The sequence below is a fragment of the Macrobrachium rosenbergii genome, chromosome 1 (assembly GCF_040412425.1).
Source record: "Macrobrachium rosenbergii isolate ZJJX-2024 chromosome 1, ASM4041242v1, whole genome shotgun sequence".
Taxonomy (NCBI): domain Eukaryota; kingdom Metazoa; phylum Arthropoda; class Malacostraca; order Decapoda; family Palaemonidae; genus Macrobrachium; species Macrobrachium rosenbergii.
Genome location: NC_089741.1, coordinates 37,354,778 through 37,377,537, shown reverse-complemented (window position 1 = coordinate 37,377,537; position 22,760 = coordinate 37,354,778). Strand labels below are relative to the sequence as shown.

At 37.1% G+C, this 22,760-nt stretch overlaps 1 protein-coding gene across 1 annotated transcript in view; it reads left to right on the top strand.

The window, feature by feature from the left end:
- Positions 1–22,760, top strand: part of LOC136852506 (dipeptidase 1-like) — a 252,027-nt gene that overhangs the window by 105,975 nt on the left and 123,292 nt on the right. Inside the window, exon 3 of the mRNA XM_067127227.1 lies at positions 9,443–9,599. Within this exon, the coding sequence (XP_066983328.1) occupies positions 9,443–9,599 (157 nt within the window). The remainder of the gene's footprint in view (positions 1–9,442; positions 9,600–22,760) is intronic.

Here is a 22,760-nt window from a genome sequence, read left to right as displayed (position 1 = left end):
GCTAAGGAAAGTAAGATGGAAAAATGAGAACATGAACGGAGGTACATCAAAATGAAGGAAAGGGGTTGCAGCTAAGGGCCAAAAGAGCCTTAAGTGACGCCTACAGTGCACCGTGTGAGGTGCACTGACAGCACTATCCCCCTCAGGAAAACAACGCTTATTAACTGTTCTCTCAGAGCGTCTCGCAAACCCGAATCCTAATCTGAAATCACCATTTTTTAACCTGCTCCACCCACCCACCCACCCACCCACCTCGTTTTGTTTCCATCTTCGCTTCGGACTCCACCTGAAAAAGGACCGAGGGAGAGACGGGCAGAGGGTTTAATGGCTTCTGGAATGAGGTTAAAAAGACTTGAGAACTCGGGAGAAGAGGCGGTGTTTCTTGGGACGTTTGGCGTTTCTTCGCGTCTCGAGTTTGTGATCTTACATGTTTCAGACCTGTTGAAATTTATGATAGACGTGTTTTTTTTCTATTTTGCTTCTAAAATGTTATGTATAGCGAACTGTAACTTGAAATATATATATATATATATATATATATATATATATATATATATATATATATATATATATATATATACAGTATATCAAATATATATATATATATATGTATATATATATGTATATATATATATATATATATATATATATATATATATATATATATATATGCATATATATATACTATATATATACATTTAATATATAAAATATAATATAAAAAGTAATAGCGTTACCTAACTAATAACCCTTATTTCTCATTAGGACAAGATCTCGTATTTACTTTCGCCACGACAAACATTTGCGCTTTGACAGAGAAGTATTTACTGAACGGTTATGCTTTGACAAAGCAAATAAAATGAAAATAAGTAAAAAATTAATTACATTAATGACTTATAATCATTATTTGCCCGTTAGGATAAGATCTCGTCTTCACTGGTGCTGCGACAAACGTAAAAGATTTGACAGAACAGAATTATTAATTAAATGTAAAAATTAATTGCATTACCTACTTATAATCATTGTTCCCCGCCATTCCGCAGTGGCAGGACATATTAGATGTGTCAGTACTCCCAGCCTTAATTATGCAAAGCTTAAGAATGTATTAAATACTTCCCGGCGGCCAGAATATCTCTCTCTCTCTCTCTCTCTTTCTCTCTTTGCGTCTAGATTTGCCTCTCTCTCTCTCTCCCTCTCTCCAGCGTCTAGATTTACTCCCCTCTCTCTCTCTTCTCTCTCTCTCTCTCTCCGTCCAGTCCACGTCCAGAATTGCTTCTTTCTCTCTCTCTCTCTCTGTCGACGTCCAGGCTTGCTCCTTTCTCTCTCTCTGTCGACGTCCAGAATTGCTCCTTTCTGTCTCTCTCTCTCTCTCTCTCTCTCTGTAAGCTCTCTGTCGGCGTCCAGAATTACTCCTTTCTCTCTCTCTCTTTCGACGTCGAGATTACTTCACTTTCCTGACGTCTGAACACGTCCGAGAGAGAGAGAGAGAGAGAGAGAGAGAGAGAGAGAGAGAGAGAGAGAGAGAGAGAGAGAATGTCCTTCCTTGACTGTATAAAGAGGACCCTCCGCCGTGGGTTTTGCAGTTCACTTTTGGTGAGACTTGGCTTTTCCCTGCTTTGTAGTTTCTTGGTACAACTGATTAAGGACGCGTTCCGTTTTGATTCAAATGAAATTAATGGCTTTCTCATCCCTTTAATGTCTTTGACGGATATATATTTTTTATTTGTTTACATAAACACAGCCCAGTAGTACATATGTACACAAGCAGACGTGTACACGCACACACACACACATACGCACGCACACACACATACATACAAATATGTCTATATATATAATAGAGTATATATATATATATATATATATATATATATATATATATATATATATTTACATATATATTTTTACAGAGACAGCTTACACCCTCCTCTTCTCATAATCTTCAACATCCACACATTACTACTCTAAAGGAGAGACGGCTCAACGATCCTCAAAAGCAACTTAACCTTTTGCTTCTATATTTGGGCAGATATGAGGTTACAGATTGAATTTTTACAAAGATACCGATCACAAGTGAGAGTTAAAATCTTATTTGTGAAGTTGCTGAAGAATGATTTGTAGAAACTCAATAATAAATAAAAAATTATTCATTACTAATGATGAATTTCAACTGTTATGTAAGAGGACGCTAAGAGGAATAAATGATTGCGTGGTTTACAACATTACAACATCCTATCAACACAATGTTTAGTGAAACATCTGCAGAAACAGAATATTCAGCTGAAGAACAATATCTCCTTAGGCACTGCGGATATGCCTTACTGAATTGACATTCCGTAAGGATAACACTCCATCTACCACTTGTCAAGAAGACTTCATGCCATTCACCACGGTATGTTTACCTTTGGGAATTATCTAGTGATCCAATAATGTTAAGGAGTTGGCTACAATAATACTAAGGAGTTGGTTAACTCTGGGAAACTGAGAGAGAGATTCTCATTAACAGATGAACTTGAAGCAGTAGCAGTCTGAAGGGGATGCTGGTATTCTGTCTGGAAGTTATCTCTGGATAGAGGAGAAACCTTCCCTGTCTGTTTTGTGACAGGAGGAAGGGTAATATAAATATTGTCTTTCGTGAGATGGCGATGTAAACACGCAGGATAGGGATGTTGCTATTCATAGTTAGAGTGGAATAATTCAGTTTAATGTGCATGTATGTCTCTGCTCAGTGCTCATGTGTACTGGAATTGCACCCACTATGAAAACAATTGTTAGAGGAGAGGGTGGAAAGCAAGATGGAACAAAAAGAGATTACGAACGGAAGTACAGCAAAGGAATCGAAAGCGGCTGTGTTAGGCCGAAGGTAAAAGAACTTATGATGACTAAGGTGTATCAAATAGATTGTCTTTCAGTTGACTTAAAATTGATCGTATAAACTCGTGAAAAACCAATTTTATGTGCACGTAGAAACTGCAAGCGAAATTTCATAAAAACCACAGAAAAATGCCTGCAGGAAGCAAATCTCTCCAGAATGGAGTTTTATTTTGCCTACAACTAAAATGTGGAACAGTTTGCCTCTGCGGTTGTAGTTGCGGAATCTTCTGATCTCCAAATATTTAAGCGAGGAGCAAATTCATTCATGCTCTCTGCTGCTGATGCTGACGTCTCCTGAATTTCAGGGCGTATCAGGTTTATTTTCTATTTTCCCTCATATTTATTTATTCATCACCTGTTGCAACAACCTCTCTCTCTCTCTCTCTCTCTCTCTCTCTCTCTCTCTCTCTCTCTCTCTGCAGGCTGATAGTTCCCTTTGGGGTCCTCTTGGGTTTATGCAGGTCTGTTGACTCTATCAAGAAAGGTTTTCATTTGAAGGCTCAAGGAAAAAGAGAAAGAAAGAAAACTTCCGTAATTCCGCAATGAGGTACATCCCATCTCGCAAACAATCGTTTTACCTTTCATTAGAAGCAGCCACAAATCACAGGGTGTACGCGCACGAAATCCAGACCACGTAATTATGTGGTTAATTTACAGTTATGTATTTACCGCACCGCAGGGGGCGGGCAGCTTAATTGGGGAATAAAACGTACCCCCCTCGCCTCATGCCAGGGGGACAAGACAAAAGACAAATACGGTGTCTCTGCGACCTTCAGATGGACTTAATTGAAGAGTATGTCAGTGTGGGGTTTATTAAGAAATGTGGTATAAGGGAACAAGGATACTTTTTTATTTGGGCAATAATCCCCCATGGGCATTTGGCATGGAACTCCCTTAATTGATGACCAGTTTAAAACAATGGTTCGTGGCCCCCCTAGGGGGAGCGTCAGCAATTTCCAGGGGAGGCGCGAGCCCTAGGGGAAAATTAAAAATTCTCTAATTATATTCATTATTCTCTTAACAAGAGTGAGGAACTAATATTCAAAAGTTTATAAAAAAAATGTAAACGTATCCCTTATAACGTTAGTTTCCTATAGTTTACTATTCTGGTTAGACTCGTTGGGCTTACCATGTTTTGTAATTATTTACTTCCCTCCCTATGCCTTGAAACCTCTTCTCTTTTTTTTTTTTTATTTTCCTTTAAATCTGGGAAGGAGTTTTACTCATTGATGCAAGGGGGGCGTGGAGGGAAGGACCAGCTCTTAGAAGGGGCGTGGTAATAAAATGGTTGAGAACCACTGGTTTAAAACAAAATGATATTTTTCGTTTGATCTGGTTTGTGGTAGTTTCTCGTCTATACTTTTTTGTTCAGCTCTTTTTGCCATGAGTTTTCAGTCCTTATTCTTAATGGCTTTAAAGCATGAGACTGGATTTAGACTGTCTTTATAATCCTGAGTGCAATAATAATAATAATAATAATAATAATAATAATAATACTTTATAATAAAAACGGTGGGCTTAGTACCGCTTGAATTCCAGTCATTGCCATAAAGTGATTCCGTGTCAATTATATAAATTATATGTATATATATATATATATATATATATATATATATATATATATATATATATATATATATATATGACAATGAAATATGTTCTGTTAAAACAGAATTCCATCAAATATAAGGGAGACCATAGAAACGCCAAATTGTGGAAAATAAAGGCTATATTTCAGAGACCAAACTGTCTCTCCTCAGGGAAATATTTGCCTGAGAAGAGAGACAGTTTGGTCTCTGAAATATAGTCTTTATTTTCCACATTTTGGCGTTTCTATGGGCTCCTTATATTTGAGATATATATATATATATATATATATATATATATATATATATATATATATATATATATATATATATATATATATATATATATACATATATATACTCACACATACATATATATATTAGCTGCAAAGGCATCTCCCGTCCATCCCTGGACAACCAGGGGCCTATTGTTTAGAGCCCAAAGCCCGGGATAACGAACGGGTCATAATAATAGAGCCTCAATCCGCGATAGAGCCCGAACATCGTTAGAGGAAAATTACCTGTGACGCCAATAGGCATCGTAAGCCTCCGCCAACCGCCCCCCACCGGCCATCAGGTCCCCAAAGGAAAGGCAGCTGCTCTCTCATCAACACACCTGGGATTCGCCCGTTGATTTGAATAGCTTAAGTCAATAATAATAATAATAATAATAATAATAATAATAATAATAATAATAATAATAATAATAATCGTATCTTGGGTTCGTAATTGTGTAAATAATAATAATAATAATAATAATAATAATAATAATAATAATAATAATAATAATAATAATAATAATAAAACTACTGAGGCTAGAGGGTTGCAATTTGGTATGTTTGATGACTGGAGGGTAGATGATCAACATACCAATTTGCAGCACTCTAGCCTCAGCAGTTTTTAAGATCTGAGGGCGCACAAAAAAGTGCGGACAGAAAAAGGTGCGGACAGAAAAAAGTTCGGACAGAATAAAGCGCGGACGGACAGACAAAGTCGGCACAATAGTTTTCTTTCACAGAAAACTCAAATGAACACAGATAACGTTTCCTTTCAAATACCTAAGTAAAACAATAGCTCATAGGAAAACCTCTTCCACCAGTCTCAGTTACAGAATCGTCGTACATCAAATCAGGACAAATATGCATTGCATTATACCGCGACCGGACTGGCGTGTTTGCTCTGCGGAAGATACGAATTCCGCGCAAACAGTCTAAAGCGACTGGGTCTGAGTTTGTGTATGTGTCGAGAATTCGCTGCATTTCGTACAATTTTTGCCGTATCTGGGAAACAGATGATGTTCGTTTCTTAACTTTTAGTTTCTAGAGCACAGGCCAGCTAGTGGAATGGGTACCCTGGTGCTGTTTTGTAGCCCAGGGCCGAAGAACTGTCTTGTGTCTGTCGAGAATTCGCTGCATTTCGTACAATTTTTGCTTTATCTGGGAAACAGACGCAGTTCGGTTCTTCCTTTCCGCTTCTAGAGTTCAGCCTAGCCAGGGGGAAGGGTAGCCTAGTGCTCTTTTGTAGACCAGGGCCGAAGAACTGTGTGTGTGCGAACTTTTGTACCCCAGGGCCGAAGAACTCTGTGTGTGTGCGAAGAACTATTTTGTGTGTGTTTTTGTGTGGAGAATTCGACGCAGTTCCTACATTTTTTTCTTTTTGTTTCTAGTCGTTTCTTCCGATCTAATTCGAGAGTATAGGCTAGCCAAGAGGCAGGGTAATCTAATGCTCTTCTGTAGCCCAGGGACGAAAAAAGCAAGGAAGAGGCACATGAACTTCAAGTTCTTATTAACAGGGTACAGAAAAGTAGGAAGGAAAAACTGATGCTCGTTTGTAGCCCAGGGCCGAAGAACGCAAGAGAGTGGGAAATGGAAGTTACCGTTCTATAAAGGGATAAAATTGTATCATTCAAAATGTTTCTTAACGTAATGAAAACAGAATTTGTCTAACTGATGAATTGTATCCCTCCCTCCTCCACAGAACTTTTTAAGTAAAATACACAAACTCTTTATTTTTTTTACAGATTCTGAATTTTATCATTCAAAATTAGTCTATTTTTTATTGGAAAAACCACAAATTTCCGAAGTGTTAAATTTAGTTAGTCCAAATCATTTCTCCTTGTGGAAATGGTGGAAATGGTGAAAACGACATTGAAAGGAAACTGCATAAAATTTCGTCGTTCAAATAAAAATGACTTTTTCCTCACCTTTGAGAGAATCGTCTGTTCTACAAAGACAGGGTCGTTTTTATACTTCAAAATGAATTTCCTTGTTACCGGCCGATTCGATTCAAGAAGCCTTTTTCTTTTCTGTGATGCTGTTTGGGGGCTTTTATGAAAGCCAATAAAGTTTCAGAGTTGACTCAATTAAAGGAATGTGTCATTCAGTGAAGTTTTAGGAAAAATTCAGAATTTTCAGTGAAGCGTTAAGCTTGAGTTGATAAATTTAATATATAAATTATGCGTTTGCTGTTCTTGAAGAAGTTATATATTTCAGTTCACTTTTTAAAGTAATAATAGCAACTACAACAGTACTTACTAAAATAACAATAACAGCTACAATAGCACTGTCTAAAGTAATAATCACATCTACAATAGCATTTTTTAAAGTAATAACAGCTTCAATGACAAAAAAAATGGCGTCTTCAGGGCAATGCAGGTTTTCATTATAATGGACGTCCGGTCCCACTCCATCTCTCGCAGACGGAGGCATTTTCCCATTTCTCCGAGTTTCGAAAGTCTCATGCAAAAGGGGGCACGGAAAGTTTGGCAAGAAACAGGAATGAATGGCCCCCCTGGACAAGCAAAGGCAGGAAGGAATGACAGCCAGAATATACGTCTTCTGCAAATCCATATCAATCTGGTATTGTTATTTTCTATATTATTCAGAAGATGAAATCATGGATCACGCCCACCAAATGGGCCATTGACTTGAAATTCAAGCTTCCAAAGAATATTAAGGTGTTCGTTAGGAAGAAGTAAGAGGAGGCAAAGAGAAATACAGAAAGAAGAGATCCCACTTATTAAAAAGGAAAAAATACATCAATAAATTAATAAATAGATAAAAATTTATTCAAATACGAGGACAATAGTATTAGGGTAGTAATGCATTGCATCTTCGCTTGAACTTCTGAAGTTCCAATTGCACGACAGCCTCTGGGAGGCTGGTGAGATGTTTGCTAACTTTAACTTCTTCCTTCTTCTTCTTCTTCTTCTTCTTCTTCTTCTTCTTCTTCTTCTTCTTCTTCTTCTCTTCTTCTTCTTCTTCTCGAAACGAAGACACGAGACAGTATGGGGGCAAAAGAACACTGTGTCGTCTTCGTCTTCGAAGAAGAGATGGGACTCCGGGGAGGAAAAAACTCGGCCATGTTAACTTCTGCAACTTCGCAACTTTCCCGGGAATCGTCAATACAGACGGGACGATCCGGAATGGATTTTTCATCAGCGATAACCAAGTAGAGGAGGGCATCGGATCGTCTTTTACCTAAGTTTTCTATTCAAGCAGAAGTTATATTGAAACGCGGCCTGGGGAAGAGTCTGCTAATTCCGGCGGACTTGGCTTTCCAATGATTATCTGGGCTGAAAGGGACGACCCGTCCTGTGCATGACCTCTTCCTTGGAGGAATATACACCAGTTCTTGAACTCGACCAAAGAGACACTTTTCAGGCTACGACTGGGACAGGGAACCTAGCACTTTTTAAAGCCCAGGCCTGTAGACAAAACTCAATACTTCGTGTGTAATTTTTTGACCTATACGACAAAAAAAGCTCTCTGCTCGTCGTAGAATAAAACAAGTAAAAAATGCGCTGAAGAAACTTCGTCGCAATCGAGTTTTCTGTACAGTGTATAATCAATGCCACCGAAAATAGATCTACCTTTCGGTGGTCTCGGTATAATGCTGTACGAGCCTCGGCCCATTAAACTTTAACCACTGCCCGGTGGTGGCCTATCATATATCGTTGCCAGAAGCACGAATTATGGCTAACTTTAGCCTTAAATAAAATAGATAGATCTATTTTCGATGGCCTTGATTATATGCTGTACAGAAAACTCGACTGCGCCGAATAAACTTCGGCGCATTTTATACTTGTTTATAATTATTACAGCTATTAATATTACTTTAGAAGGTGCAATAACATATATATATACACACACACATATATATATATTTATATATTATGTATTATATATAATATATATGTTATATATATAATATATATATATAACTTCTTCAAAAACAGCAAACGCATAATTTGCATATCAGATTTATCAATTCAAGCTTAACGCTTCGACGAAATTCTCATTGTGGTCCACTCAGATTCAAACGTCAGCCCTCTGAGATATCCTACTGAATAAAAAAAAAAAGATTGTTTATCCTTACATATTTTTTCAGCGTGTAACAAAGATAGTCTATTGACGATAAACTCCATGTTTAGACTTTTCGGAGCCAGCTTCTCAATTCCATGTTTACAGCGAGCCAGGTCCCCGCTCAATTATTCAAAAACTAGCTGCGTGAATGTTCGCGTACTCAAGCAGTTATTTCAACATGGACATTCTCTCTCTCTCTCTCTCTCTCTCTCTCTAAGACACACACGCACACGCATATAAATGATACTTACATATTATATGCAGCACATTATATAAATATGTGTTTGTGTGTGTATACATATATAAATAAATATAAATATAAATATATATATACACATTATTTATAAATATATATATATATATATATATATATATATATATATATATATATATATATATATATATATATATATACTGTATATATACATTAGTTACCAGTTACCAGTCTTCTAATTCCCTTGCTAACCTTCACCTTGACAGCCAAACATCCTCAAACCTTATATTATCATAAACACCAAAACAACACACAATGCAAAAAAAATATAAGGTGCTTCCACTTCCCAATGAAACTCTCAGGACAGAACCTCAACTCAACCAATCTCTCTCTCCCTTCTTCAGGCACAACGACCTTCCCTGGAACCTGAGGATGTTTCTGCACAACAAACTACATTCCTTCAACCTCTCGGCCGACCTGACGGAGGAGAAACCCTGGAGGAAGTCCCCTTTCTCTCACACTGACCTGCCGAGGCTTCGCCAAGGGCACGTTGCGGCCCAGGTAAGTTATTGAATGTGAAGTTGAGATGTCTTGTAAGGGCCGTCGGGATGGGCAAACTATTGTCCTTTTGTAGAAGGAATGGAATTACCAAAAGTTATCTAATGTGAAGTTAAGCTTTCTGTAACTTGGCGTCCGTCGGAATGGGCAAACTATTGCCCTTGTCTAGGAGGAATGGACTGGAGTTATTAATTTCGGTCATTGGCTAAGCAAGCGTTTTGACCTACGATGAGGTCATTCAACGCTGAAAGGGAAATTGGGAGTAGAAAGGTTCGAAAGGTGTTACTGGAGGAGAGTCTCGCAGTTGCACTATGAAACAATTGTTAGAGACGGTTGAGGAAAGTAAGATGTAAGAAAGCGAATGTGAACGGAGGTACAGTCAAGGGAATGAAAGGGGTTGCAGCTAAGGGCCGAAGGGACGATACAAAGAACCTTAGGTAATGCCTACGGTGCGCCGCGTGAGGTGCACTGGCGGCACTACCACCCTACTGTGGACCTTGTCTAGTCAAATTTTGACTGACAAAAAAAAAATGGAAATGAAAATGTGTCATGGATGAAGGGAAATAAGTTTATATTACAAGTTTTGGGTCCTGAATTTTTTTCCAAAATCAAAAAGAATGAAGTATGCAAAAACAAGTAAAAAATGCGCCGAAGTTTCATCGGCGCAATCGAGTTTTCTGTACAGCCGCTACAGCGTATAAATCAGGCCATCGAAAATAGATCTATCTTTCGGTGGTCTCGGTAAACTTTAACTATCCAATATCGTTGCCAGAAGCACGATTATGGCTAATTTTAACCTTAAGTTAAGTATATCTTAGTTTAACCAGACCACTGAGCTGGTTAACAGCTCTCCTAGGGCTGGCCCGAAGGATTAGACTTATTTTTACGTGGCTAAGAACCTACTGGTTACTTAGCAACGGGACCTACAGCTTATTGTGGAATCCGAACCACATTATGACGAGAAATGAATTTCTATCACCAGAAATAAATTCCTCTAATTCTTCTTTACCTTAAATGAAATAAAAACTACAGAGGCTAGATGGCTGCAATTTGGTATGTTTGATGATTGGAGGGTGGATGATCAACATACCAATTTGCACCCCTCTAGCCTCGGTAGTTTTTAGGATCTGAGGGCGGACAGAAAAAAAGTGCGGACGGACAGACAAAACCGGCACAATAGTTTTCTTTTACAGAAAACTGAAAAGGGGAGAAAACCCCATTCAAATACCTTCCTCCAACTTCAGTAAATATAAAAAGAAACCCAACCTGCACTCTCCCTCCCTCTCTCTATCTCATACCATCCCACGTGACCTGAAATAAGCAAGCAAGCGAGCACCCCACCATCATCCCCTTTCCCCTATTATGAATTCCGAATGCAGCCCGGTTAAGATGTTGCAATTTCTCTCTCTCCCCGACGAGTTCAGTGCCGACGAGACCGGAAAGTCCGCCGGGATGCGAGTAATGGGGCTTTGCGGGACGGGGGGGGGGCAGGGGGAAGCGCCCCCTGAATCGATAAACGTTTCCTTTGGGGATTATCTGTTTATTTATTTCCTCCGCGCCGTCTCTCTGCTTCTGGTGCTGCTGGGGCTGATGCTAGAACGTTTGTTGTGGCTCTCTCTCTCTCTCTCTCTCTCTCTCTCTCTCTCTCTCTCTCTCTCTCTCTCTCTCTCTCTCTCTCTCTTGAATGAGACACGACGCAAGTCGTCGTTCCCCTCTCTCTCTCTCTCTCTCTCTCTCTCTCTCTCTCTCTCTCTCTCTCTCTCTCTCTCTCTCTCTTTCTCTGTCTCTCTCTCTATCCTTGAACGAGACACGACCAAAGTCGTCCTTCTCTCTCTCTCTCTCTCTCTCTCTCTCTCTCTCTCTCTCTCTCTCTCTCTCTGTGACTCGTGAAGCGTTTATGGTTAGTTTCTGTGTGTTTTTGTGTGTGATTCAAGTAGTGTGGCAGAGACTGTGCATGTTTGTGTGTGTGTGTGTGTTTGAGACTTAGTTTCTGTGTGTGTTTGTGTGTTTGTGAATAATGAAACGTTTTCTTCAGCGTTTGGGACAATGTTTGTGTGTGTGTGTGATTTGGGTAATTTCACAGTTTAAGGCTGTGGGTGTTTGTGTGTGTGTGAGAGAGAGAGAGAGAGAGAGAGAGAGAGAGAGAGAGAGAGAGAGAGAGAGAGAGAGAGAGAGAGAGAGAGAGAGAGTTAGGTGGTATCAAAGTTTGAGGCTGCGTTATTTTTGACTCATAAAACGTTTGCAATATTTAGGACTCCTGCCTCTGTAACCATATTTTTTCTCAGATGTTACGTTTCGCAATGTTATTGCAAGCTATACGTGTTTGCTTATACGAGTCCGCTGTTTGTGTGTGAGCGTGTTTGTGTGTGTGTGTGTGTTTGTGTGTTTGAGTCTGCTGTTGGTGGATGTGTCAGTAAGCTTCAGGTGTAAGAGCTCTCTTGCCTCATACCGCATTTTGGAACTCTTAATACTGCCATTGATGAATATGTCATCATCATCCTAATCCTTCCTTTAGCCTAAATCATTTTCCAACCCAGTTCATTTTCTCGCTTTATTTCATTCTGTCCAACAATATTTTATGCATATGTATATATACTGTATATACATACATATATATAATATACATACATATATATGTATACATACATATATATATTATATATATTCATATGTATTATATACATATATATATATACATACATAGGCTACTGGGTTAAGATGAATGACAAAAAAAAAGTAAAAACAAAAATAGTAAAAACAAAGAAAAGAGAGCATTTGAACGAGAATAAAACAAACATAAACATACAACAATTAAGGAAACTATCACAGCAAAGATCAAAAAGCAATTTTTGGTGGCCACGAAAGTGCAATCACTTCCACATTCAAAGAGTTGAACGAATGGCGAAACTTGCATACATCAAAATAGATATCAAATCACACACTAAGACATATATATATATATCTCTCTCTCCAGGCACTTACCTATTTTAAAGGTGACTGAGACGCCATCATCTGTGACCTCTGTGATGTTAGGACGCTCGTTAAACAGACAAATTATTCAGGACTGCGAGAGCGCAGTGGAGGCGTTTTTCCAAAGAACGGCCAAGGTCGTAAAAATTACAGGATAAAAGGAGTCGAGTCCTGAAATAGAAAGCAGAATTGTGACACACGATGAGATACGGTCGTTCTCTTGACTGGGGAGTGGTGTTATGTACATTGAAATAATAATAATAATAATAATAATAATAATAATAATAATAATAATAATAATAATAATAATGATTAAGACTCAATAAAAAGACTGCTCACACATATTTCTCATATGCCTTTGACTAAATAATAATAATAATAATAATAATAATACTAATAATAATAATAATAATAATAATAATAATAATAATAATAAGACTCAATAATAATTAATTAAGACTCAGCAAAAAGAAACTCTTCACACATATATTTCTCATATGTCTTGGATTCAATAATAATAATAATAATAATAATAATAATAATAATAATAATAAATAATAATAATAATAATAATAAGAATAATAATAAAGACAACTCAATAAAAAGGAATTCCTCACACACAGATTTGCTAATAATAATAATAATAATAATAATAATAATAATAATAATAATAATAATAATAATAATAATAATAATACTCAATATAAAAAAATTTCTCAAAATCCCAGACTTCTCTTTGTACTTCTCAACTGTTATCACGGTCAACAAGAGAGTCACAATACAACCTTTTATTTCTTTTATTCCCTTTATTGTGAAAATACCTAATTAGCTGGGCCATTGCCCCCCAGCCTGTAGTTCGTACAATGTGGAGAACCTGTCTCGTTATTTCCACGACAATGGCCGTGGAATTTTTCTTGGAATAATCATGTTTTCCCGTGTCATTAATTTTGAGAGATGTTGAAAGATATTAAAAAAGAATGTATACCAATGAATAATTCACAATGATGAAATAAACATTAGCTTATCATGATTAAGTAAGAAAACTAATTATTGTTTAACAGTGTTAAGGTTAAGTTAGGAAACTAGTTATTGGTTTCCTGAGTCAGTATACTCGTTTTGTTCAAATTAATTTCAAGAGATATAAAATATAAAAAAATATTTATATCAAAGGTATAATTCACAGCGATGAAATAAACATTAGTTTATTATGGTTAAGTTAGGAAACTAATTATTGTTTTCCTGAGTTATTATTCTGGTTTTTTCAATCCAATTTTTAAAAAATATTTAAAATCGTTTATATCACGGTATGATGCACAGTGATGGAATTAACTGTAGTGGTTTGTGTATATAAATGAGTTTCTTGATCAAATAATTGTCCCTTTGATAAGGAACGAAAAACTTCATTCAATCACCAGAATATAAAGAGATCCCGATTTTATACAAATCTCAGATTTTATTCCCAAAGAAAATTCTTTTTAACAGGGGAAGTGATTTGGCTGCAAAATAAGGACGAGAGAGAGAGAGAGAGAGAGAGAGAGAGAGAGAGAGAGAGAGAGAGAGAGAGAGAGAGAGAGAGAATTACTAGAAAAAGGATGGTTGTAATATATACTGTACATCCTATTCCATTCTGATTTACCCATGACGATTCACAAGTGCTAATGTTATTCTCTCTCTCTCTCTCTCTCTCTCTCTCTCTCTCTCTCTCTCTCTCTCTCTCTCTCTCATTCATAAAAAAACATACTGTTGTAATTACCCCCTTTTTTCAGTATCCAATTCCATAAAAAAATATTACTGAAAATTGCCCCTTTGTCCCATCAAAAAGAGACATTCGGCATTCGACTCTTAATATCGGGAATTACCGAACAAAAAAAAAAAAAAAAAAAAAAAAAAGGCCTACAATTACAACGCTCCATTTTGCCGTCCCCGCAACACCAAACAGAATTTTAATGAAATTAATTATCTAGTGAATTTAGTGGCCCGCTATTTGAATAAGGATCACGGCAGGATTCGGTACGTTATAATTAGTACATAACTACAGAACCCTTTTTAGTTTTCTGTAAAAGAAAACTATTGTGCCGGCTTTGTCTGTCCGTCCGCACTTTTTTCTCTCCGCACCTTTTTTCTTGTCCGCCCTCAGCACTTAAAAACTACTGAGGCTAGAAGGCTGCAAATTGATATGTTGATTATCCACCCTTCAATCATCAAACATACCAAATTGCAGCCCTCTAGCATCAGTAGTTTTTATTTCATTTAAGGTTAAAGTTAGCCATAATCGTGCTTCTGGCAACGATATGGGATAGGCGACCACCGGCCCGTGGTTAGTTTCACGGCCGTGGCTCATACAGCATTATACCGAGACCACCGAAAGATAGATCTATTTCCGGTGGCCTTGATTATACGCTGTAGCGGCTGTACAGAAAACTCGATTGCGCCGAAGAAACCTCGGCGCATTTTTTACTTGTTTATTTTTTAATGCGATGCGTCGTATCCCTGCTAATCATCTGAACGTCATAAAGGAAATAATACGTTGATTTTAACTTGTGACACGACGCAAGGCCAGGAGAGGCAAGGTCTGGCCAACTGGGCATCGCCTAACTACGTAGGCGATGGCGTATCTTAGAGATATACCTGCTCATTACGGCAATTCACCTGCTGACGCAATGAGGGGGATTTTGGGGGGGAAGTGAGCAGACCTTCTCTTTCTCTTGGCCTTCATATATATATTATATATATATTTTTTTTATCCTCCATCCTTCACCTGGTGGCGTGCAGACTAACTACCTAAATATAAATAAAAGAAAAATCTTCCCCAAGAGTAGCACTATTATCCTACTTTCTTCTATTTAATCTCAACAGAATTGGAACTCGGGGACGAGCTCCCGAAAACTTTTATCTCGGGGAAATAGTTTATTTCTCCGGCTGCAAACTTTGGATAACTGACGAAATTTGTCCACCCCTCCGGCGGGCCAAGGGCGCTGCCTGCCTGCCTGCATGCCTGCCTGGGACAACACCCACCCACTTCCCCTTCCCCTCTCCCCACACCCCACCTCTCCTTTTCCCCCAGGGAGGCGCTTCCACGATCTTGCAAGGAGACTTCTGCTTAAAATCATTTCTGTGGTTTCCACAGTTGACTGTAATTCTGGTTCCTGGGAACTGTATTATTAATAATGGAAATCACTACCTGATTTTATTTCTCTGTACAAGAAAACTGTTGTGCCGGGTTTGTTTGTCCGTCCGCACTTTATTCTGTCCGCACTTTTTACTGTCCGCACTTTTTCTGTCCGCACTTTTTCTGTCCGCCCTCAGATCTTAAAATCCACTGAGGCTAGAGTTCATCAAACATACCAAATTGCAGCCCTCTAGCCTCAGTAATTTTTATTTAATTTAAGGTTAAAGTTAGCCATAATCGTGCTTCTGGCAACGATATTGGACAGGCCACCACCGGGCCATAGTTAAAGTTTACCGAGACCACCGAAAGATAGATCTATTTTCGGTGGCCTTGATTATAAGCTGTAGTGGCTGAAAACTAATTTATTAGCCTGAAAACTTACTTAAAAGTCTGAAAACTAATTTATCAGTCTGAAAACTTACTTAAAAGTCTGAGAACTAATTTATTAGTCAGAAAACTTGCTTAAAAGTCTGAAAACTAATTTATCAGTCTGAAAACTTACTTAAAAGCCTGAAAACTAATTTACCGCCTGAAAACTTACTTGGAAGCCTGAAAACTAATTTATCAGTCTGAAAACTTATTTACAAGTCTGAAAACTAATTCATCAGTTTGAAAACTTACTTAAAAGTCTGAAACTAATTTACCAGCCTGAAAACTTACTTAAAAGCCTGAAAACTAATTTATCAGTTTGACAACGTATCTAAAAGTCTGAAAACTAATTTATTAGCTTGAAAACTTACTTAAAAGTCTGAAAACTACAAGAAATCATTCATTGACATTCGAAAATCTAAACAAATTCTCCTTCTAATTCATATTCTAATCATGACAATTATTTCTCTATCATTCATTTCGGAGACAAACTCATTACACATATTGGAAAGCAGAACTCTTCCTCCTAGCGATGATGATCATAATAATAATAATAATAATAATAATAATAATAATAATAATAATAATAATAATAATAATAATAATAATCTCAGAGATGCATAGGAATAGGTTTAAGAAGTTTAAAAATATAAGGAGACCTCAGAAAAGATTTTAATAATAATAATAATAATAATAATAATAATAATAATAATAATAATAATAATAATAATAATAATAATAATAATAATAACCTTAAGCTGTATAAGAATTTTAAGTTCATAAAAATGAGGCGACCTCGGAAAACATTCTAATAATAATAATAATAACAATAATAATAATAATAATAATAATAATAATAATAATAATAATAATAATAATAATAATAATAATCCTCAAACGTATAAAAAAGTTTTAAGAATTTTAGAAATATAAGGAGACCTGGAAAAATTCTCTAATAATAATAATAATAATAATAATAATAATAATAATAATAATAATAATAATAATAATAATAATAAAATAATAATAATAATAATAATAATAATAATAATAATAATAATAATAATAATAATAATAATAATAATAATGAAAATCCTCAGATGTATAAAAAGAATTTTAAGTTTAGAAACATAAAGGAGACCTCAGAAAAGATTCTCTGGGAAATCTTTCCTCCCCGGAAGAATTTCCAGAGAAAGTCGAAGTCGGCAGCAAAGACGAGTCAGTGAAATATCGAATTCAACTTGTAGGATTTGTCTATCCCGGGTGGCCCTGGGGGGACGGCGCAACAAAGGAATCTCTCTCCGAAAGCATCATGATGAAGAAGAAGAAGAAGAAGAGGGACAAGAAGCAGGAGAAGAAGGAGAAGAAGAAGAAGAAGGAAAGAAGAAGAAGACGAAGAAGAAAAAGGAGAAGAAGAAGAAGTAAAAGCAGGAGAAGAAGAAGAAGAAGAAGAAGAAGAAGAAGAATACAATATATTTTGAAATTTGTCGTTTTTATGGCAGGCAACAGGAATATATTCTATCAGCTTTGCAAAACGAACATTAAAAATGAATTTTTTTGGAATATTGAAAACATCATTCGAGCTTCAAAACCAACAATTCACGAAAAATAGCTCTTTTCTTCCTTCTGACAAGCGACGTGAAGAGGGCTTTTGACATACCGAGTGATACCAGGTTCATTAAGATATGAGCTTTGTAAAATTTCTCTCTTTCTCTCCCTCTCTCTCTCTCTCTCTCTCTCTCCTTGAATGAGACACGACACAAGTCGCCCTTCTCTCTCTCTCTCTCTCTCTCTCTCTCTCTCTCTCTCTCTCTCTCCCCTTGAATGAGACGTGGCACAAGTCGTCCTTCTCTCTCTCTCTCTCTCTCTCTCTCTCTCTCTCTCTCTCTCTCTCTCTCTCACAAGTCGTCCTTCTCTCTCTCTCTCTCTCTCTCTCTCTCCTTGAATGAGAGGTGGCACAAGTCGTCCTTTTCTCTCTCTCTCTCTCTCTCTCTCTCTCTCTCTCTCTCTCTCGAACACGACACGACACAAGTCGTCTCTCTCTCTCTCTCTCTCTCTCTCTCTCTCTCTCTCTCTCTCTCTCTCTCTCTCTCTCCCCGGCAAAGAGAATACCTGATCATCAGGGCAGACGTCAAAATGGAAAGGCAATTACTGCTCCCAAATGAGAAAGGTTCCCGATGACAGGCAGGGGAAAGACAGAGTGTGTTCTTTCGGTACGTCGACGCGGTACGGACGTTTAAAAAAAAAAACAAGTGCCTTCACTTCGTGCGCTTACGTGCAGTCGCAGGAATATGCGAGTATTACGTCTGTAAATTGTGCTTAGAATGTTCCATCTGTTTCGGGGTCTTGAAATATGGTTATTAGATCATTAAGGATGTACGCTTGCTTTGAGTATTGTACTCTGTTCTAAAATTGCTAATTGCAGTGTGTTCAGGTCTACTACTACAAGCACACAAGCACAGATATATATATATATATATATATATATATATATATATATATATATATATATATATATATATATATATATATCTGGAAATTAATCGTCTGCAATCTGTACTTTTAATTGCTATCGTTTTTAATATTTGTTTTTACTACTATTATTCTCCATATAATTACTGTCATTGCCATTATTATGAGTCCTATTTTTCTTTCTACTTCTTCAGCAACTGTGTGGATACTGTCGATAATTATTTTTATATCATGTTATCTTATGTAACCAGACTGTGTGTACTGCATCTGTATATACCATGTATATTATTATTATTATTATTATTATTATTATTATTATTATTATTATTATTATTATATATAATATATATATATATATATATATATATATATATATATATATATAAATAATATATATATATATATATATATATATATATATATATATATATATTCTGTGCATGTGTGTGTCTGTGTGTGTATGTGTGTGTGTGGCTGGGCATGTAGAACATCTGCATTAAAGACAGAGAATAATTAACGGGCCCCACGTTGCCTCAGTAAAGTTCATTAAACAGCTCAGAGACACCTCAGTACCTCCCTATCCTGCCAAGCACTGTCCAATTTATCACGTAAAGCGACTTAGCCTGTCCTTTGCTGCTTTTCACTTTAACGGTAATATGGGACAGGGAAGGAAATTCGGACAGAAAGTGCACCACCTAGACAGAAGACGGTGGAGAGGAGTCACTTCATTTCAAAATAAACAGCAGGAGACTTGCAGCAAAATGTTGATGAATTACTGACAGTGTGGAACAATGCTGTATATGCATTACTTAAGGTCTTTGCTCCTAACAATTGATTCATAGACTGCACAAGGTTTTCCTCCTGTTACACCTTTCAGTCCTTTTTACTGTCAATTTCCGTTTCAGCGCTGAATGATCTCAGGTCCCAGCGCTTGGCCTTAGTGCTACATTCTGTATCTACAGTATATATCTACCTTTATTTAATAAATAAAGAACGCCTCTACTGCCTATAGAAAGTAAGATGAAACAGAAGACAGCAAAATATGAAAAAAAAAAATCAAAGCTGAAAGATAATTAGAAGGCGCCCCAGCATAATATAATTATTTGAAATTATTTTTTTTAAGGTCCCAGGAATCTCGATATTTGTTACTGGATAAAACAAGTCAAGAAAATCGAGATTTTTCGGACGTTCAAAAAATAGTTCTAGATAACCTCATTATGCTTAAGTGTCTCCTGATTCCTAATGTTAGCTTTCTGTAAAATAAAACTATTGTGCCGGCTTTGTCTGTCCGTCCGCACTTTATTCTGTCCGCACTTTCCCTGTCCGCCCTCGGATCTTACAAACTACTGAGGCTAGACGGCTGCAATTTGGTATGTTGATCATCCACCCTCCGGTCATCAAACATACCAAATTGCAGCCCTCTAGCCTTGATCATTTTTATTTTATTTAATGTTAAATTTAGCCATAATCGTGCTTCTGGCAACGCAACAACACAGGCCATCAAGGCCGGCTGAGAGTTTAATGGGCCGCGGCTCATACAGCATTACACAGCGACCACCGAAAGATAGATCTATTTTCGGTGGCCTTGATTATAAGCTGTACAGAAAACTGGATAACAATTTTTACGGATTTTTTATTATTCTTTTTCTTCTTCCGTTTCATCTTACCTTCCATAGACAGTAGAGACGTTCTTTGAGGACATTTGAATTCCTGAACGAATTTAAGGCGGGAATTACTCGAGTTATTCTGAAAGTTTCCAAAATCCCAGCCAATTTAACCGAGGGAATTATTTATTCTCTGGCGTGAAATTGAAATGTAGTTTTCGAACCGGGATTAATTTATAGGGAAGAAAATCGCCAGGTTAAAGTAATCATTATATAAGAACAATCTTTTATATTCCATGGACTTAAGCAGTTATTATTATTATTATTAAAATTGGACTGAAATTATTATTATTATTATTATTATTATTATTATTAACCATTATCCAGAAAATTAACCCTATTCATATCTGGAACAATCCCACATAAAATGGACCACTGACTTGAAATTCAAGCTTCCATTAAGATATTTAAATGGATTATTATTATTATTATTTTATTATTATTATTAAAGGAAGATTGTTATTATTCTTATTATTAAAGGAAAGAGTTATTGGTCAATATCCTGAAAATGAACCCTTATTCATATGAAACAACCCCAATCATACAAGGGCCATTGACTTGAATGCCCAACTTCCATTATTATTATTATTATTATTATTATTATTATTATTATTATTATTATTATTATTATCCAGAACATGAACCCTATTCATATGCAACAGGGGCCACTGACTTGAAATTCAAGCTTCCAAAGAATATGGTATTCATTTCAAAGAAAACACAGAGTAATAGGAAATACAGAAAGATTACCTATTAGAAAAAAACTAAATTAAGAAATAACTAAATCAATTGATAAAAATTTTAGTAAATTTTTAGAGAAGAGGAGAACCGCTTTAGGACAGTGAATAAGTTTCACGCTGGTTAAAGATACCCTTCCCCACCACCAAGCTATTCAACCCAGGCAAAAGACAAGTTCATTCTTATGCCATTTGTCCTCAGTAACGAATGGAACGTCCGCCAGATTTAACATAATCACTTTCATCCGTCGCTCGTGATAAATATAAACATCATATCATAAACATTAGGATTTGTGAGTTCTCTGTACTCTGACAAAAACTGTAGGATGCTTTATGCAAATTTCAACCCACTCCTGCGCACGGTCTATACTTTCCCTTTAAATGAAAAAGGACCTTTTGCGTTGGTTTTTAGTTTTCTGTAAAAGAAAACTATTGTGCCGGCTTTGTCTGTCCGTCCGCATTTTTTCTGTCAACACTTTTTCTGTCCGTCCGCACTTTTTCTGTCAGGACTTTTTATGTCCGCACTTTTTTCTGTCCGCACTTTTTCTGTCCATCCTCAGATCTTAAAAACTACTGAGGCTAGAGGGCTGCAAATTGGTACTTTGATCATCCACCCTCCAAGCATCAAACATACCCAATTGCAGCCCTCTAGCCTCAGTAGTTTTTATTTGATTTAAGGTTAAAGTTAACCATAATCGTGCGTCTGGCAACGATATAGGATAGGCCACCACCGGGCCTTGGTTAAAGTTTCAAGGGCCGCGGCTCATACAGCCTTATAACATAGAGCGTCAATACCTCTATACATTATACCGAGACCACCGAAAGATAGATCTATTTTCGGTGGCCTTGATTATACGCCGTAGCGGCTGTACAGGAAACTCGACGGCGCCGAGGAAACTTCGACGCATTTTTTAGGGAGTGTGTTGATCTGAATGGGTGTTCATCTCTGCGCATGTAATTGAGACCCGGAATGGGTTAAGTAACTACGCGTCATTATAGAAATGTATAATGTCACTATTTTATTAATTTGGGGAGCTCTGTCCTTAGTTATCTACAGCCTAAACGTAAAATTTGAAAAAAAAATATCTAAAGAATCTTAATAGTGTGAAGATTTTCACAGATACCCACACAAACACATACACACACACAAACACCCAAACACAGACACGCACAAACAGACACACACACACAAGCACAGACACACAGAATGCGCCCGTCCTTCTGTTTTCCCCTTTGTTTGTATGACAAACACCCAACCACAATACCCACACAAACACAAACACAAACGCAGACACACACAAACACAGACACGCACAGAAACACAGGACGCACCATGTCCTTCTATATTTTCCCTTTGTGTGTGACAAACATCCAACCGCAGATATCTACACAAACACAAAAGCACACACAAACACAGAATGCACAGACACACGCAGGAGGCGCCCAGTCCTTCTAGCCTTTCCCCACCCCCATCCCGCTTTGTGCGTGACAAACAACAAATAACAATACCCACACAAACAGACACAAACAAACAAACACAGACACACACTGACACAAACACACACACACACAAACAAGGGACGCTCCGTCCTTCTTTTTTCCCCCATTGTTTGTGTGGCAGACACCCAACCACAATACACACACAAACACACCCACAAACACAGGTACAGACACGCACAAACACAGCCACACAAACAAAAGGCGCTCCGCCCTTCTCTCTTGTTTCCCCAACCACAGATACCCACACAAACGCACACACATACAGGAGGGGGTTAGGAGGCAA